The 18,713-nt window shown below is 38.3% G+C and overlaps 1 protein-coding gene across 1 annotated transcript in view; it reads left to right on the top strand.

Moving 5' to 3' along the window:
* APBB1IP (amyloid beta precursor protein binding family B member 1 interacting protein) overlaps positions 1–18,713 on the top strand; it is a 63,497-nt gene that overhangs the window by 24,289 nt on the left and 20,495 nt on the right. Inside the window, exons 6-10 of the mRNA XM_021533110.3 lie at positions 3,363–3,522; positions 6,094–6,215; positions 13,015–13,089; positions 14,215–14,358; positions 17,791–17,901. Of these exons, the coding sequence (XP_021388785.3) occupies positions 3,363–3,522; positions 6,094–6,215; positions 13,015–13,089; positions 14,215–14,358; positions 17,791–17,901 (612 nt within the window). The remainder of the gene's footprint in view (positions 1–3,362; positions 3,523–6,093; positions 6,216–13,014; positions 13,090–14,214; positions 14,359–17,790; positions 17,902–18,713) is intronic.

Raw genomic sequence — 18,713 nt, 5'->3', positions numbered from 1 at the left:
AGCCATAAAATAGTAAATGCTACCATAAGAGCTACCACCTAAATATCTGTTAACATTCATCTTAAAAATAAATTTCTTACTAAAATGATTAGGATTTTCCATATTTTATCTGCAAAGATAAATATACTCTGTGGAGCTCTTGTCATCTACCTCGAGAGGTCTCCGGGTGAATGCTACCTCCAAGGGATATTGCCCTGATTTTTAAAAGTGTTAAGTTTTCTTTTATAGTTCTTTTGAAAGTTTTGAAGTTCTCATAAAACTTCTTTAGCTTTCTAATAATTTTTACATATTTCTACTGTTCATGTAAATAATGATTGTTTTACATTCTTCTTTGTGGGAAGAGAGAATTTATAGACTATTATTTGGACCAGTGTAGTTAGAGAAGTAGCAATTTCATCCTCCAATCCACTGTCACTTTTAGAATTCTATATATTGCAAAGTCAGAAATAAAATTGAGTCTTTTTCTCTCTTGAACTCACCAAGATTTTGTGTACTCATTTCGTGTCCAATAGCAATAAAGGGGCTTGTTTTTAGAGGACTTGGAAAGTGCTGCCTCTTTTTCTTTTTTTCAGTGTTGGGGCAAAACCCAGTGTTCTGCTAAGTTGCTTTAGAGAAAGAAGAGTGTACATGAAAATGTTGCTTACTTACGCTGTGCTGATTCCAGGAGTATTAAACTTCTCTTTACAGTGGCTGTGGATTTAGCTAATCCCTATTAAATTAATGAGGGTCTTGTAAATCTTTTCACAGGAGTGAAAAATAATTAATGAGGGTCTTCTTGCTAAATCTTTTCACAGCAGTTGTAGTAATGTACAAGCATAATAGAAATTATTTTAGACCAACAAGTTAGAAAGCTTCCAGCCAATGTCTGCACTGTTCTGCAGTGTGCCAGTAATTATGCCCACTCATCCTAAACTAGTGTTCCATCTGAACTCAGCAGAGGCAGCAGGTGTTCAGTAACTCTGAAAAATGGATGTGAACTAAAAACAGTCATGACCTTTCAGTCTTGCTCAAATAAGATGGGAAATATTGGAGCCTGCAGAGCTTTTAGGAAGAATGGAAGATTCCAATAAATTTGGGAATGTCCAGTCTTGAGACAGTTCCCACAGAACACTTTATGTTCATGTACAGATGCACCTCCTGAGAGAATGTCTTGGGAGGATTTCACCAGTGTTGACTTTGTAAAGCTCTGTAACTAAAGTTATGACTGTTCACTGGTCACCCTCTTTTCCTTGTAATGTTAGCAATTCTCCTTTGGGAGACTTTTTCCCCCCAACTTTTCCCCCTGCCCCCAAATATTTAGAACTATACAATAGAAGTAAGGTTCAATCTTGTGACTGTGTCTCTATAATGAAATTACTGTGTCATTCTTGAATTCTAAATTGACTAAATATTGTCAAGAAAACTGCTTTTCTCTCTTTTACTAAAAGCAGAGGGTAGGCATAATGGTGAAATGCAAGCTCACAGCCTTGGGCTTCAGGAGAGCAGAGTTTGGCTTCTTCAAAGATCTTCTTGGAAGAGTCCCATGTGGAACTTCCTGATGGGAAGAAGGGATCAAGAAAGCTAATATTTAAAGAACACCTCCTCAGGAGAGTTTCATCCCAATGGAAGATGATCAAAAAGTATTGTGAAGATGATCAGGAATATCTCCTGTGAGGAGAGGCTGAGATTTCTTGGGGAAGAGAAGGGTCTGTGTGGTGCTTTTCTATCTCTAGAAAAACCTCAAAGAGGGTGCAAAGAGAATGGAGCTGGGCTCTGTCCAGTGCTTCCCAGTGATGGGGCCAGAGTCAATGGGCACAAACTGAAACACAGGAGGCTCTGAACACCAGGAAACACTTCTTCTGTGGGAGTGGGTGAGCCTGTCACAGGTTTCCCAGGCAGGTTGTGGAATCTCTCTCCCTGGAGATGATAGCAAACCATCCAGACAGGGTCCTGGCTGTCGGTCTACAGGTGGTCCTGCTTGCCTGGGCAACTGGACTGGATGACCACTCGAGGTGCCTTCCAATCTCAGCTGTTTTATGATTCTGTGAAGATGGAAGCTGCATGCATGTTTTTGAGCAGTCAGTTATAACCAGACAAAAATCTGCTTTTGCCTTAAACGTGTTAAGATTATGCATGTACAACACTTCTTTTCTGTATAATCTGTGCTATGGCTCAGATGCGTATTTTACAGAAGATTCTTTGTACAAGGATTGGAATCAAAACAAGTTCATTGCTTTTGTTACATCTGTTTTTGCTTTTCAGAGACAGTGTAGATTTTCTCTTGGGGATCATAACTCTGCTTCTCCGTGACCATATACACAGATTGTCTCTACAGAACCAAAGCTTCTTATGGATACATTTTAAAATAGCTATTTAAACAACACTATATGGAAAGTTCTCCCAACTCATCAGCAATGTACAGACCTTGTTGAGAATTATTCTATACTGTTTTCAGTACTAATGGAGCATTTTAAGTACTTTCTTTTAATGTACTTCCAGTTCTTTATCGCATTTTATGTACGTCAGCATTTTCTGCATTGTTTCTCTGTGAAGAAAGTTCACTCTGTTTCTTGTTTAACAAATACTTCACCATATAAAGAAGTAATGAGTGTCTTAGGTTGATTTGGTCAATGTTAGTAATTCATGAGGGGAATAGGAGGGACATCACTGATCTTTTCTCTGTGGTGGCCAGTGACAGAACCCAAGGGAATGGTCTGGAACAGACTCTTCAGGAAAGTGGTCACAGCACCAAGCCTGAAAGTGTTCAATAAACATTTGGACAATGCCCCTGGGCACATGGAGCAATGCTCTTGAGGTTGTCCTATGCCGGGCCAGGAGCTGGACTCGGTGATCCTGATGGGTCCCTTCCAACTCAGCATATTCTGTGAACTCATCTGTTTTCTTATTCATGACAGCTGAACTATGGCCCATCTTAGTACAATCCAATTTCAGGATATTTTGTTGGCATGGCAAGATTCTTCCATTCTTTTTCTATTTAAAACTAAATTTTCCACATTTGTAGCTTGCATTAAGGATGCTCTGTCCTTTTGCACTTGGTTTCCCTATCAGGCATTTTCCTTAATTGCACATGTAGTAGATTTAGAAAAGATATTAACTTCTGCCTTTTCTTCATAGCAATTTCACCTTTCCTGAAGTCATGCATAGGACAAGGCTTAATTTTATTTTTAGAGAAAAAAAATCTTTATTTTGGTATAATGAGAGAATTTCTGAGCTGTTTTATTCTCTCAGCTTGCTGTGGGACAGGATGCCTTTGAATCAGTAATAACCTTCAACCTTTATCTTTCTTATCTGTGTTAGCAGATTCAGACTAGTCCTTTTGTTGCTTCTGAAATTAACTGACTGTTCTGTGACTTTGTTCTCAGCTTGTTATCAAGGTGCACATGAATGATAACAGCACAAAGTCCCTAATGGTGGATGAGCGTCAGGTGGCACGGGATGTTTTGGACAATCTCTTTGAGAAAACCCATTGTGACTGCAACGTCGACTGGTGTCTGTATGAGATGTACCCGGAGCTGCAGATTGGTGAGTGGTGCAGTGACACAGCACATAGCAAATAGACAGAGGGCTGGTAATCTAGAAAGATCAGGTAAGTGTTGGTAATCTTGAAAAGATTTTATTTCTCCTGCCCATGGAAGCAGGAGACACGTGGCATGTTCCCTGACATTGGAACATCACAGACTCTAAGCTGAGGGATGCTGCAGGAATATGTTTGGCTGTAGAAATGAGTTCATTCAGTTGTGCTGTGACCTGCAGAAGACTTCTTGCTTTTCACCATTTCCATTATTTTATTTTACACAAAATTAAGGAGCCATGTGAATTTCAAGTAATGACAAACTCAAACACACCAGTACTTAAATCCACTTTTTGAAGAGAGGATGCAGTGCTGGAGTGCTGTCAGAAGGCTTATATTACATACTGGCCAAACAAATGTTATTAAACAAGACTCCGTGAGGGGTAAATGGTTGGATTTTTTTTTTGTAAAAATTACTTGTGCTACTTTAGTCCCAGGTAATCCTAGGTGATTTTGGTTAGTGTTAGGGTATTGCTATGGTAAGGAATTACTCTCGTAATGAATAGAAATTATTTTTAAAGCCAGGACAGAAGAAAAGTATCAAAGGAAATAAACTTGTATCTGGTTCAAGATAAAAGGAAAAAATTATTAACTCCTGATGCAGTGATCTATTACGAGGTCCAGGTCTGCTGAGGGTGGAGCCTTTTTGTTTGCAGAAGGCAGTTTCAATATGAATGGAATGATACATGTTCTTTCTTCTGCTTCCAGTGCACAGCAACATGCAGTTAATTTTGTTCAAAATCAGAACAATGTGAACCATTATTGATTTTCACCATATACTTCTTGGCTGCTGTAGAGCTTTATTACTATCAACACAAAGACAGAACTTTTCTGCACTTCATCTTTCTGTCTGCTCTCCACATTAGTATTAAACAGAATAAAATTGTGTTTACTTTAAGAAGCAAATCTGAGCAGCAAATAATTCTTGCTGAACTGAAGGTCCAAGCTATTTTTGTATCACAAGATCCTTGACAGGTTGTCTTGCATATGTGGTTATTTTGATAGACTATCACTGTAAATAAAATAAACTACCATTTAAAATTAAATACATGTTAAATATCACAAATAATCTCAGTAGGGAGATGGTAATGTAACACTGTACTGTACCTACCAGCATCCATTTTGCAATAAAGACTATTATAATATTATAAAAGGCATCCAAATTTGACTTTTTTTAGGTAAATTAATTATTAGAAAGACCTTCCTGAGGATGATAAAATCACATTTTTCATACATTCAAGAAAATCCTGGTGCAGCAAGTGAACAAACACAAATATATATGGCAAAAATTAGTGTTACTGTCTGAGAATTGTTTCATGCATTTCTTAAACTGTAAGGTACAGTTCATCCTTCAAACCATTAACGGAGTTTTATATAGTGCTTTCTATTTCCAGTGCATTGCAGAAGTACCAGTTGCTAAATGAAGAGTTTATATTGTTGGTGTTAAAAGCTACCAGGTACATGCAAATGGGTCTTGAAGCTAATCTCATTCTGTGAATTTAATTAATTCACAAGATAGAGGTTGGATGGGATGTACTAAACCCTTGTCAAAAGTAACAAGTGTTAAAGAAAGCATACATTCTGTAGGCTTTGTTGCTTCCTCTGATGCTAGGCCAGTCTAGGCCATTGGAAGATGTGATCAGCAGAGACTATAGGAATGGGAGTACAGCTGTTCCCAGGAAGCTGCCAAAATTCTACTGAAAATTTGAGCTGGGTGAATTCCCTATCCCAGTACTGAATTTGGAGAAAAGTGCAGGTTGGGACTCTTCAAAATGACCTGTCAAGTTATGCTGAATTCCTTTTCTTTTAAAAGGCGTTTTATATTGAGCAATCTTATATAAATAAAACTGAAGCAATTTCAGTTACCTAATCTCAGCACATCCTGTGGCTTTCCTGGGTGGAGGAGTGAGGTTCAGAGCAGATGAGGAGGGGACAGAGCTGACATTAGGTCTCTCACATCCCTGGTAAGGTTAACTACAGAGATGCTGGGTGAACCAGTATATCTTGACATCAGTTCTCAGTCTATATTTTCTATTTTCTCTACTTTGCTATTTGTGGGTTTAAGTACAGTTGCTTAAAACAAACATATTTTATTTTCAGTGCATAGAATTCTCCCTTCTTCCACCCCTCAGTCTGCAATACTGCAAACCTTAAAAAGATCAAAATCAATCAAAAGCAGAAATCATGAAATACATGGGTGTAACTGTCTGCTCCTGGTGAGTCACTGTTTCCATCCCTTGCAGTCTTCAAACAACAGTACAGAGATTCAGGAGGAATCCAAGAGCATGGCATAGCTACATAAGGTGCCTTCTGTAGCTGCGTTGCCCTTCCATGTGACACAATTTCATGTGATGTGTGATGGGTTCTGCACCCATCTGTGCAGTGGAAAAGAGTGCTGGACTCTCCAGCCCTGAGTGAGGGAGCATCAGATAATGATTACATTCTTACACAGGAATTTCTGCAGCCTCAGGAGAGGGCAGAAACAGTTTGAATGTCTTACATTATCTTCTCTGTCTCTCCAGAAAGGTTTTTTGAAGACCATGAAAATGTTGTTGAAGTGTTATCAGACTGGACTCGAGATACTGAGAATAAGGTTCTGTTTTTGGAAAAAAGTCAAAAATATGCTTTATTTAAAAATCCCCAGGTAAGCTAACATGATATTTGGATAAGAGTCTAAACTAAGGTCATTTAGTCTGCATGCTGCCTATTACATGAATAATTTGCTTTCAGCTCTGTCAGTTCAGAGAAAGCAAAACTTGTATTTTCAACAAAAAAAACCTGCCAGGATGTTGAACACAGGATTTAAAAATTAGAGTTTTCTGCTTTTTTTCTGATACTGTTTTAGAGTCCTGTCTGTAGAGGTAAAAATTGAAGCATGTAGTTCACCTCCAGTACAAGCCACTGCTTGGGTACAGCTCTTAGAACTGTGTGAGATGGCACAGCTGTAAAAACCTGGCCTTTGTTTTTACTACAGCTTCTACACTATTTCTGCTGATGAATATAAACATTTCCTTGAAGGCCCAGTATTTGCCAGTTGTACATGAAACTTCATAAAGGGTATACTGAATGCTATAGAGGATTTACTGGATTTTGTTTATATTGGGAAGAATTGGGTTATCAGTAACTTGTGCACATTAACTTTGTAAAGGAGGGTCTATACACTGAATTGCATCAAATTATTCAGATAAGTGTATACACAAATTGTTTTATTTCTTGTGTTATGTGGTCAAAGCTGTATGTACAAACATCCTGGAACATACAGTTCCTACATTCTGGGGCACAGGAACTTTTCCCCATGTCGGCTGACTGTTAGCTCACTGAGCATGTGGTTTGTTCCTAAGGGCAGCAAGAAAAGAATGAGCAATTCAGCATTGCCAAAAAAAAAAAAAAAAGTCAAATATGTAATTTGGCAGCAAATCTCACCAAGCTGCTCATTAGGAAATTGTTTTTTTTAATAGAATGAGCCTATGTTTCAAATAAAACCTACAGAAAATAAGTTTCCTTCATTGATATATGTATCCACAGTCAGGGAAAGAAAACTTATCCTGCAGTGTACATGGATTAATATTGATTTTTAATATGAAACAGCAAATCCAAGTTTAGAAATACAATATGGTGGCTCCAAGTGTCCTCCTTTCTAGAGCATATAAACCTACCCAGCAGCAGAGGTTCAACTCCACATTTGATTCATACACTGTAGTGTTATTCGGCTAAATGGTTTAGAGTAAGGCTCTGAACTTCAAACAGGAAGTAAAACTTAGATGAATATTCTGCTGTGATGGATATTGCATTTTGGTGGTAATGAAATTTAGAAATAAATGTGACCTGAAGCAAAACCAAACAGAAGTGTAGGTCTGTCCTCATGTCTCAGCTGGATCTGGACCAGTCGCAGTCACTGAGCTTTAGCCCCTTCATGATAAGCTCTAAAGTGAACAGTCTAAGGAAACTGGATCAGTTGTGGCTATCACACTGTTGAAAGATTTTGGCAGTAATAAAGTCTGACCATCTGTCAGGCATGGTAAACTCAAACATTGTGAATGGGGAAAATAGTACAGTCATATCAGCACTTTGTGGCCAAAAGAAATCAGTACTGTACAGAGCTCACACTAAATACTGAAACATGGTAAAATGCATATCTGCAGTGAGTCCCTGAAAAGGCAAACCAAGCGGAAATGCTGAGCTGTGGGCGGTAGGGTGCTTGATTACCCAGCAAGCTACGTACGGAAATTATGGTGTAACCATTGGGAAACTGAAATCTTGTGCTCTGGGACTGTGTCCTCAGTATATTCAGCCTCCTTTTGGCTCAGTCAAGCCTGCCACGTAAAACTCATTTTGGGAGTACACAAATTGCAGAGTGCTTTTTTTGACACACCCTGTGGTGCTAATGCTGCAGCAGCTGAATTCTTGGTTTATTTCGTGCTCATTCTTTTGGGTTTTGTGGAGATCTCACCTTTTTTTAACTTGTAGATCTTTTTCTGGGTAAAAAAAGAGGCAAATTCTAAAGGTGGCCAGGTGCCAGTTTATTCTTAAACAAATTAGTGATACAAAATTTTCATCACAAAGATTTGACACAATTAGTGCTTTAAGAAAATCTTATAAAGATGGGCAGATGCCTTCCTAAACCAAGTAGACCTCTGAAGAAGGTCTGTGACCTGTGCCAATATTTATTGTTTCTTTCTGTGAAATAGTTATAGACCTATTTAACAACACTTAATTAAAAGTTTCATTTTCTGAGGGGGAATTGAGGTTCTGAAATGCAAGATTTATTCTCTATATGCTGCAATATATTGCTCAGTTCATGCCCATGGCTTTTTTTGAAGATTGTCATTCTTGTCATGCAGCACTTGGTAATTTTTCTGCAGCTTTGTTTCTGAAATATTTTTTAAGTGTTTGGAATACCTTTTAGAAAAACCTTCTATAAAATTCTCAGGTGTCCCCCTTGCAAAGAAGACAGGCACACTTTTGCCCTCTGCTCACTGTGACATAATAGAGCCTGTACTGCAAGTCCCCTGTAGGGAACTAGCAGTAAAAGACTGTTCCATGAATGCCATCAGTGACTCATCTGCAGAGAGGGAGCATCACAAGTCTGTGACTAAAGAGTGAAACAAAAATACATGCTGGTACGTGGGCAAATAAAGAGAACCTTTACAACATTGGAAAGGTGATGCTTTGTCATATGGTTGAGTGATGCTGGTTTTCTCTTGAAAGGAAAGCTTGTCAGATCTCAACACTTCTCTTCAAAAAACTCAAAGAATAATTCTCAGCTAATATCTCAGTATTCTCAGATACTATAAAAGGAAGAAAAATGAAGGAAAATAGTTGTTTTTGAGGTGTAGCTGAATCTAAACTCCTTGCTGTAAATGCTGGTCATGCTCTTTGAACACTATCTTACTTCTGTTCACATGAACTTCAATTTCCTGTGTTTTTCTTTTGATAAAATCAAACAGTGCAGGCAATGCCACCTATATGTGCTTTTGTTTGTTTGTTTTCTTATTATTGGACAGTATTTATGAAAATTATTGGAAGTCTGTACAGTGAATACGTTATGCTTTTGCTCCCTCATATGTAAGCCAAAAGCTAGATCTACACCTTCCAATGGAGAGCCCATACACTGAATTGGTATTTTATTTCTTCTGAAGAGCAAGAGTTCTCAACAGCATTCAGAAGGAGGTGGAGTAAGAATTTGTAGTATTTTCATTACAAGGCAGCCATAGCGAGTTTCATGGTTGAATATTTCTCTGCTATCCACCAGGTGGTACTTTTGTTTTTCACCAGCTTGGCCACATTTATGAATCAAGGTATTCCTTTTGTCTCCACTGCTACTCAGTGATGGAAACATAAAAGGGTGTTAGGGAACTTGGTTATTGAGTATGCTTGCAAAAGTGCAAAGACATAGAAGTGAGAAAAGGGAGATGTTTTTCACTGTGCTCCCATTGTTTTCTCTTTTTGGGATTTCAAAAGAGCTTTACCTTTAGCTTCATGTATTTTTTTTTATTTTTTTTTTTTTTACTTTTATGATTTTCAGAGCAATTATAGGCATCTTGTAATAGTTTTAATGTGCAATTTCCTAGGGGACACACCATGGTTTGAGTTGCAGATAAGACCTTATTCTGTTTTATGTTTTCTGCACAAACCATGCTTCACTGAGCTGGCCAGTTCTTGCCTCATATTGGGTGCAGGTTGCATGAGCATAAGCTGGCAGTCCATTGCTCAAAGAAGCTACTCATGACTATGAGGCAGCTGCCTTGTTTTATTCACACTGCTTGATCTATGCTGTTGTGGATTTTTCAGATCTTCTGGAAAATCAGTCTCAAGAGCTTGAAAGCAAAAATACAACCTAAGTGTAAGAGGAGGCAGGGGGGAGCATGCTGTCTTGGAGCACCTGGTTTTTGCCATGCAGAAAGTAGTTGCTGCTGCATTCCTACTTGGATGGGTCTATGAGTGAAAAAAGTGAAAGGTGTGAGAGAGGTGCTATTTCATTTAGGAAATTCATTTTTTGAGTATAGAGACATAAACACTGATCAGAGAATTTGATGGTGCAGTAGTTAAGTACTGTTTCTATCATGATCCATGTTTGCTTTGCTTACATGCCAACACAGATGGTCTTGGACACTACTGAAAACACTTTCTTTCTTCCATTGTTTGGGCACTATACAGTGCAGAGAGATACACCTTGATTGTTTTTTTACTGTCTTTCCAGACAGAAGGAGAAGGCTGTGTCCCTAAGTGGAAAGGTTGTATGTGTAGATTTGTCTTTTGAATGTAAGAAATAGTTAATTCTCAAGTCTGCAGAAATATGTAGAAAGCTGCCCTGCAGCTACAATTTGTCCCACTAATGATCTGACATCCCAAACCAAACATGCATTTCCCAGTGGTATCCTCACACAGGAAAGAGCTTGCTTTTTATCATGACCTTTGACTACTGGACTTGAAATGACCTCTTCTGGACACATGTGATTTGCCTCTAGGATGAATGCTTCTGATCAAAAATAGAAGACCACACAGTAATGAAACAAGCACAGTGTTTGGTCTGCTCCCCAGTTTTTTAGCCACTGACAAATTATAAGTACTATGTACTCCAGATTTCAGGAAAGAGACATAAAGGAGGTAATCAGTAATAAAAGAAGTGTGTGTTGACAGGTGAAAGACAACAGTGTACATCTGTGTAACACTGGGTTAGGTGACAGAGCCCCGTTTCCCTAATGAAAAAGCTGTGGCATTAGAGATCCTGCATGGATGTCCTTACAAACTTTCTCTCTTTACAATTGATTATTTCAGCACAGGGTTGTCTGGGCTTCTGCTAAATAAGTGCCAGATGCCTGAATGTGAATCAGTTGTAGTCAGAGGAGCTTTGTTTTTGTATTATCAATCCATAGAAGGTTGACTAAGACAGATGGATGCTCTCCCCACTAGTAGTAAAGTTGATGAGCCAAGCCTTGTTGAGACAAAACATACTTACCTTGATAAATCTTCGTTGTGTATTTTAGTGGTTGTGCTATGTCTTTATAATGATTTAAAGAAGAAGCTTCCATGTCCCTGGACTTTTCAAATCCATCCCAAGGTCTGAAGGTTCATCCTAACAATGCCCTCTGAGGCTTCAGGGCTGCAATAGTGCTGCCTGTCAAGGAGAGCTGGTGCACATGCTCAGGTCACCGGGCTCCAGCTGCCCAAAACTTTTAAGTAGGTTTTGTTTTGAGCTGATTCTGGGTTTTTTCCACTCTGAATGTGGAATATCTTTAGATATAACTGCAAAGCTGTGGTCCTTAGTGTTTGCTTTACCTACAGCTTTGGACTAAAATTATGTTCAGTCCAGTCTGAAGCCAGCTGCATTTCCTAGGATAACTGCTGATTGTATTGAATGTTAAAGTTTCTCACGCCATAGGTATAGCATCAGCACAGGCCACATTGCACATGTCTGTGTTTTTGAGCTCCCCTGACTTAATGTGAACTTCTAAGAAAACAGTTTTTAAAGAACTGGTTTTGAGATCCAGACCTCTTCTGCTTCCTCTCCTGGTGCCCCTCCAAAAATGGTCTGTTCTGAGGCTTGCATTCTGGCACACATCTGTTCACAGCACTACTTGGAAAAGAAGATGTGGTTGTGTGGAAGAGCAGGGTTTCACTTCAGATAAATTGCATTGCTGTAAATGTGTCCCACTGGCAGGGCAGATTTGCTGCTTGTTTGTTTCTTTCTTATACTATGGCAACAGCCTGTTCCTTTATTTACACACTTCTCACTTGTATTTTGGTAATGTTTGCATTTATGTTGCAGTTCAGGTGTTGAGGAGAATTCTATGCATGTAAATACATTGTTACTTCCTCATAGTCTTGAGACATGAAAAAATAGAGATGAAAAGTCAGATAAACTGAAAAACTGTAAAGCACAAGTGTAACCATTCTGGCCTCTAGGCCGCTACTTCCATCCTTGATCTCCCTGTTTCCTTCATTGCCTTACAGTCTGCAGACAGCCAGCTCTGCTTGTCTGGCCCTGCTTGTTGTGGAGCAAAGCCACTGCACATGCTCCAGCACACAAGTCCTAGCATCCTAGACAAGTGGGAACATTTGTCAGAATTTGCACATAAATCCAAGTGCTGTCCTTTTGCCCATCTGTACAATGCAGATAGATGCAGGCTGGTTATTGCTATTTAACAGTGGGTGAGTTTGTTTTTGTGGGTGAGGATGTCCTTGAGGCACTGTGGTTCCTTCTTTGTACTGTGGTCCTCTGATGGCAGCTACAGTGTCAGAAACAGAGTGCAGGCTTTATTTTCAGTAGGCTGGAGCACATGTGCCAAGATATGGTGATCACTTCTTCAGATTTCTTCTAGATTTTTGAACAGTTTCTTCACTGCATAAAAGTACTTTTAAGAGCATGAGTAGGGGTACTAAAGTAGAAAGCAGTAACTTTGGATAAAGGCTTTGACATATAAACACTTTAACTAAAAATTGAGAACTGAGTTATATCCAGAGTGCAAAATACAAAGCATGCAAACTAGCAGATTAGGTTGTAGGGAAAATGCTTTCTAGCTTTTTGATACTGCATTGTATTCATTGTATATCAGCATGCAATCAAATGTTAGGCTCTCTACAACCTGTAATAATACAGAAAGCAGTGAAAATTGGAATGCTAAAACGCAAACCCATTGATCCAGAAAAACAGCTAAAAACATAAGCCACTGGTTTTCATTTTTGGAGGCCATGTTTACATGGGCAAAAACGATCTTGTATTACTTTTGAATTATATTCAGAATAAAAATTTAAAATTCATGAGGAGGCAGATGTGATTAAACTTATTTGTAAGAAGAGTCCATAAGCATGTGTCTCTTGCAGCTGCTGATTGGGTACTCAATATTGAAAGACTCAGTAACTATTGAGTGAGTTTGTAGAAATCTAGTTACTTGTATTGCTGGCTTTATAATGAACATTAACTTCTTTTGTGTCTTCATCAGAATTTCTACCTGGCAAACAAAGGGAAGAAAGAAAGCAAAGAAATGAATGATAAAAACAAAGAGGCTTTGCTGGAGGTAAGCCAAATTATTAGGCTGCTGATGCAAATGTCACCAAAACTCTGCCACCATTTGCATCTGCTCTGCAGTAACAGCATGTAGTTCTTTGTGGGAAATAGTGTAACAACAGGAAGTTCTGTGATCCTTGGTGTCTTTGTATCTCAGGTTTAATATGTTGACTTTCCTGTGCATTGGCTGTTCCTCATTAAAAATGCAGATTGTTCACTCTTAGGCCAGTCCTTGGGACTTTTCATTGTTAGTAAGGCTGATCAGTACCGAACAATTATCTTTAGGTTAGAAGTGGCTTTACATCTCAACAAAAAAAGACATATTCACTTTTCTAGAAAGTCTGTTTAAATTCTTGCCTTTCCTGCTGAAGTTTTATTTCAGATGTATGCTTGAAAGAGAAAAATGCAGAGTTATTTGAAAGAAAAGATTACCACATTTCTTCAGGCAAGCAGTTTGGTAAAAGCTCACAAAGGAAATGCTTTGCTCAGGTGACTAAGGACTCACATTTCAAAATTAGTGCATCTCATGAAGGCACCAGATGTTAACCAGCAGAAGTCCTGGTGAATTCTAAATGAAAACATTAAGTGATAAGTGATAAGGGCATTAAAAATTACCCAACAGTAAGTATTCAAGCAAACAATTAGTATATCTGATTAAACAGTGTTTTAAATGCTAGCATGTATTTCAAAAGTGAAGGCAGAGATTGAGCTGTTTTTAGAGCTATAAGCAGTCTGTAAAGAATCTCTCTACCAAATACCAAAGTATTTCTCTACAGAACCTATAAACACTGCAGTAAAGAAAAAAAACCCAACAACAGTATCAGCCACTCTGTTCTATGGCCTTCGCTGAGCACATCTATGTCTAGTTAAAAGCCTTTGTAGGTTTTTGCTTGACCCTAAGGACTGGAGGTTTTGCAAGCCTTCTTTATCAGTGTGTGAGCACCCAGCATTATCTTGGAAAAGTTTCCTTTGCCTGTGTAAGGTATTCATTTCCCTAGTAACTGCACTCCCCATGTTCATATGTTCACTGTCACAAGAAATGTTTTTATTTTTCAAAGGAGCATTTTTCTGCTATATATTGATAGGATTGTGCTTAAATGGACTTATTTTGTGCATTATTATTCTTGTTTCACAGGAAAGCTTCTGTGGGACATCTGTCATTGTGCCAGAGCTTGAAGGGGCCCTTTATTTAAAAGAAGATGGAAAAAAGTCCTGGAAGAGGCGTTATTTTCTTCTACGAGCTTCTGGAATTTATTATGTACCCAGAGGAAAAACCAAGGTCGGGAAGCTAAATAATCCTTTTAGCAATAAAACAATTTGTGGAGGTGCAAGTGTAGAACTCCCAAGGTGACGTTTGAAGAGCACTGTCTGGTGCATCTGAGAGGGCTGAGATTTCCATGGTTCAACTTTGACTACACCACTTGTGCAAGTACTAGAATGCAGCCACTGAATCCTGTCACGTTTCTCTCCTTTTGATTTCAAGGGATAGATAAAAGCATTAATAAAACAGTGCTCCTCCAGAAGGCAGATGGGGAAAGAAAAACAGCATAGCTCCCGTCAGCTGGTGGTGAGCTGCCAAAATGCTTCACTGTTATATGGGTTCTCTATGAAAGAAAATCTTAAAAAGTTGTCAAATAAACTAATTTTTTATCACAAAAAAGGTAGACTTTTACTTTACTTGATACTGACTTTCTGCACCAGTAACCAGCACATGAAATGATGTTTTTCCAATACAGTGATCTGTACCTAAAGAATGTGTTGTCTTTTATGGCTTTTTAAGACTGCCCTTTTTGTAGAAAGAAGTGAGTCAGAAGCATCTATTCAGCTGAATCAAATTCACTTACATTGAGTATTACAAATTCTAAAGAGTCTGAATTGCCAGCCCTGGATGTATTGCACATAAGGGCAGCTGGCTTTTCATTTCTGCAGTGATGAGGTAGAACAGTGAATTCTGGGACTGCTGGGGTCTTTTTTTGTGTGTTTTTTTTGTTGTTCATTTTGGGGTTTTGTTGTTGTTGTTTTTCTGGGGTTTTTTGGTTTTTTGTTCATTTGTTTGGGTTATTTTTGTTGTTGTTTTGGGGTTTTTTTGTGTGTGTTCTGAAAACCACTTCTGTTACCACTTACAGTTCTGCTAATGCTTTATATTTAGAAATGCTGCTGCTGGTGAAGCTTTACTGTTAGCATTTGTGCTTTGAAATTTAACTCTTCTGCTATTTCCTGACTAAAGCACAAAGGAAAACAAAAAATATCTTGTAAAGGGATGTTGTGCTCCTGCTCCAGTGACTTGTTTATAACCTAACCACAGTGAAACAGATCACCTTACTGCTTTCACAGCAATTTATTTTGACTTTACCTGACCATGCGTAATGGCTTTCACACCTCAAATCAGGTTGTACACACAACATCCTATCAATTAGGATCTAGAATGCTATTTAGAAGGCACTTAAGGTGGAAAAAGTGTAAGAGTAGTCAAATGCGAAGTCCATCTTGGACATTCCTTGTAGCATGCCTCCAACAATGGCCAGTAGTACAGTGCCAAAGCAAGGCAAGCATGTCCTGAGAGTTACTCAGCCTTTTTTCATCATCCAGTGATGCCTGTTCCAGTGACTTTCCATCACAGTGCAAATGAGGGAAGTGATTTCTTTTTTCAGGTGATAGGCTGTAAACATAGGCTCAGATGGAGCCGCACAGTCCCTCGTAACAGCTGTTTAACACTTTATGGCCTGTTCATCATTACAGCCTGTGTACCACCCTGCCTATAACTGAGCAGTTTGAGAAATTGTGTGCTTTAAAGTCACTATATTACCACCACCAGTCTAGCTCTTTAGGAGATAGTCACAGCTCTTTAAAATGGTAGCTGTTTGCTCCTGCATCTGTAACAGCCTTCAGCAAAAGACTGAAGCTGTGGCATGTCTTAGCCATTCCAGAGAAAGCTGAGTGCATAATGGTGATCTAGGTGTTTACTGCACTCTGTATTGGAACAGCTGAGGATGAGGTACACATGTCTGTTGTGGAGATCTAATCTCTGGGACATGAGCAGGATGCTGCGGTGTTAAACATCTTAAAGCACTGCAGTAGAATTAAGTAGAGCTCTTCAGTCAAAGCCCCTAAATTATGAGAGTTCATCCTTTGACAGGGTAGCATGAAAAGTGCACGTGCACCTTGCACATCATTCAGTTGTGGGCAGAGCAGTCTTTTGAGGTATATAAATGAACAGTTGGCAGACAACAGTATCTTCAGCTGCTGCAGCTGTTTTAAAATTCATCATATATATTCCCATTTTCAGTATTTACAAAAAAACAAAGTCATCTGGCATACCTTTGGCACTTTGTACTGGCTGTAAAATACATGGCAAAAGTGAAAATACAGGGGCACATTCAGATAATTTTATACTCATGCTTGTGGTGGTTTTTGTTTCAGGGATATTTGTTAACAAACCAGCCCCGTTGTCTTAATTTCTTTCTTCAGCATTGCTCTACTTATATCCCATTCAAAAACATGCTGTTAATGGACAGGGTCACAAAACAAAATCATTATAATTACAGATAATTAAAAAATCTATTTCTGTTAATTGTGTTGCTTTTGTCATGTTAACGTTGCTGTGTGTGTTAACATTGCACAAATACTCACATTAAGTGCCTTTGTCCCTTGCATAAAAATCTGTTCCTTAGAAGATAACAACTGCATTCATATTGGTCCTAATCACTATTGTCTGGTTCCTAAAGGAAAGGAACACATTATACAGGATGAATTTGAGCACATTTAGGAACTTCTAAGATGTTTGAAAAACCCAGGTCCACACACTCACTGACAAAATCTCTGGCATCATCAGCTGCAGCAAGACAGGAGAAAGAGAGAAGTCCTGTGTACATCTAGTAGGAAGTATTAGCCACATATCTTACTTGAAAACTCAATTTGTAAATAAAGCAAAATCAAGGGTATATTGTAATGAAAATATAATTAAAAATGAGAACAGCAGACAAGAACCATCATATGCATATTATAACATATCCCCATATCATACCCCATTTTTAGGGGTAGAGGGAGCTTGTGGTTTGTTATTTTATTTTTATTTTTTCCCCCACAGATTCCTGATTTCTCAGTTTAGCCAAAAGTGACCATGTGAAATGCATTTCCACACAAAGGATTGTAGAAGTTACTGTATGCAGAATTCATCACTGAGAAACATGCCAGCAACAGAAACGTTAATTTAGAATTATTTTGTGAACAAGGAAATGTTATGATAAACAGAAATGGAATGATGCCCAGAAATCTGAGAAAATGCAAAGCAAAACAGATTAAATGTGTCATTATTTCCTGATGAGGGTTTGTTTGTTACATGAACAAAAGAAAAATAAGCTCCCAAAGCAATTTAGAACCTCAAACCTTCTTTCTCCACTCAGAATTTTAAGGGTGTAGTTTATTACTGTGGTGTTCTCTTTTGTCATATTAGTCTTAAGCTAAAATCTCCACATAAAGCAATGAAGCACAGCATAACCAGAACAAGAGCTAAATGTTGAACTGTGTTATAGGTTATTCATAATATGTACTGACGCTCTTCCAATTTTTAAGAAAACAGACACTTAAAATTAAGCCTTGTTTTTTCAGTCAGCTTCATTGGCATTCATGCATTTGATAAAGGTCCTATTAATGAGTTTCACATCAAAATTCAATTTGCTCTAACCATGATGGGCTTGGTTTTCATTTGTAGACATCACGGGATCTGGCATGCTTCCTTCAGTTTGAGAACGTGAACGTGTATTATGGTTATCAACATAAAGTGAAATATAAGGCACCTACAGATCACTGCTTTGTCTTAAAGGTAACGTACCAAAAAAAAGTTCTTCAAATGTCACACAGTTTCCTTTATATGCAAACATGTTTAAGTTTGAATCTCCAAGGATCCTGATAAGATAGAATAACTCCTGAAAAATCGTGTAATTTCTTCTTTGCTTCATTGTTATCAGCAACATACATGTAGAATCTTAATTTTATTACTTATAGTCCTGTGATACATGTCTACACTGCATCCTAAAGTTTTCTTCAAAACAGGATTGAATATGCTGACTGTTCAGGTGACTGGACATGTTTGGGCAGATGACACCCAGGGCAGATGTATGATGAGAAGTCTGGCAATCTCTGATTTTGATGTTACGAGCACTATGGACTAAAAAGCCTGTCTACTTTATTTGTGGTGTAGTCATACCTGTTGAGGGGTTTGTTGAACTGAGATGCAAAAATTTTGCAGGAATAAGCATCTCATTTGTCATATTTTATTGCACTGCTGTTTCTGGCAGGAAGGCAAAATACATTGCTTATCCACTCATGAAAATCAATGCTTGTTCTTGAATAAGTATCTCATTGCTGCCTCTCCAGGCAATAGCACTGCAAATAGGCTGGGAATTCTGCATTCTTCTCAGGAAAGGAAAAGAGACCCATGATTTTCACCTAGTTTAGACAGCAGAAATGAAGTTTGAGGTTGTAGTAATTTGGCCTTGCTTGCTATCTGTTATATCACTGTGTACAAGACAGAAGATAACCTTGTTGCTGCTTTTCTTTTTATAGGTGTGCAATGTGAACAAAGTGTCAGAAAACACAGTATCTTGCCATCTCAGAAAAAAAAGTACAGGAAAC

Source organism: Lonchura striata, chromosome 2, assembly GCF_050655825.1.
Source record: "Lonchura striata isolate lonStrDom1 chromosome 2, ASM5065582v1, whole genome shotgun sequence".
Lineage (NCBI taxonomy): Eukaryota > Metazoa > Chordata > Aves > Passeriformes > Estrildidae > Lonchura > Lonchura striata.
The sequence above is the reverse complement of the archived record's forward strand: the minus strand, read 5'-3'. Positions and strand labels throughout refer to the sequence as shown.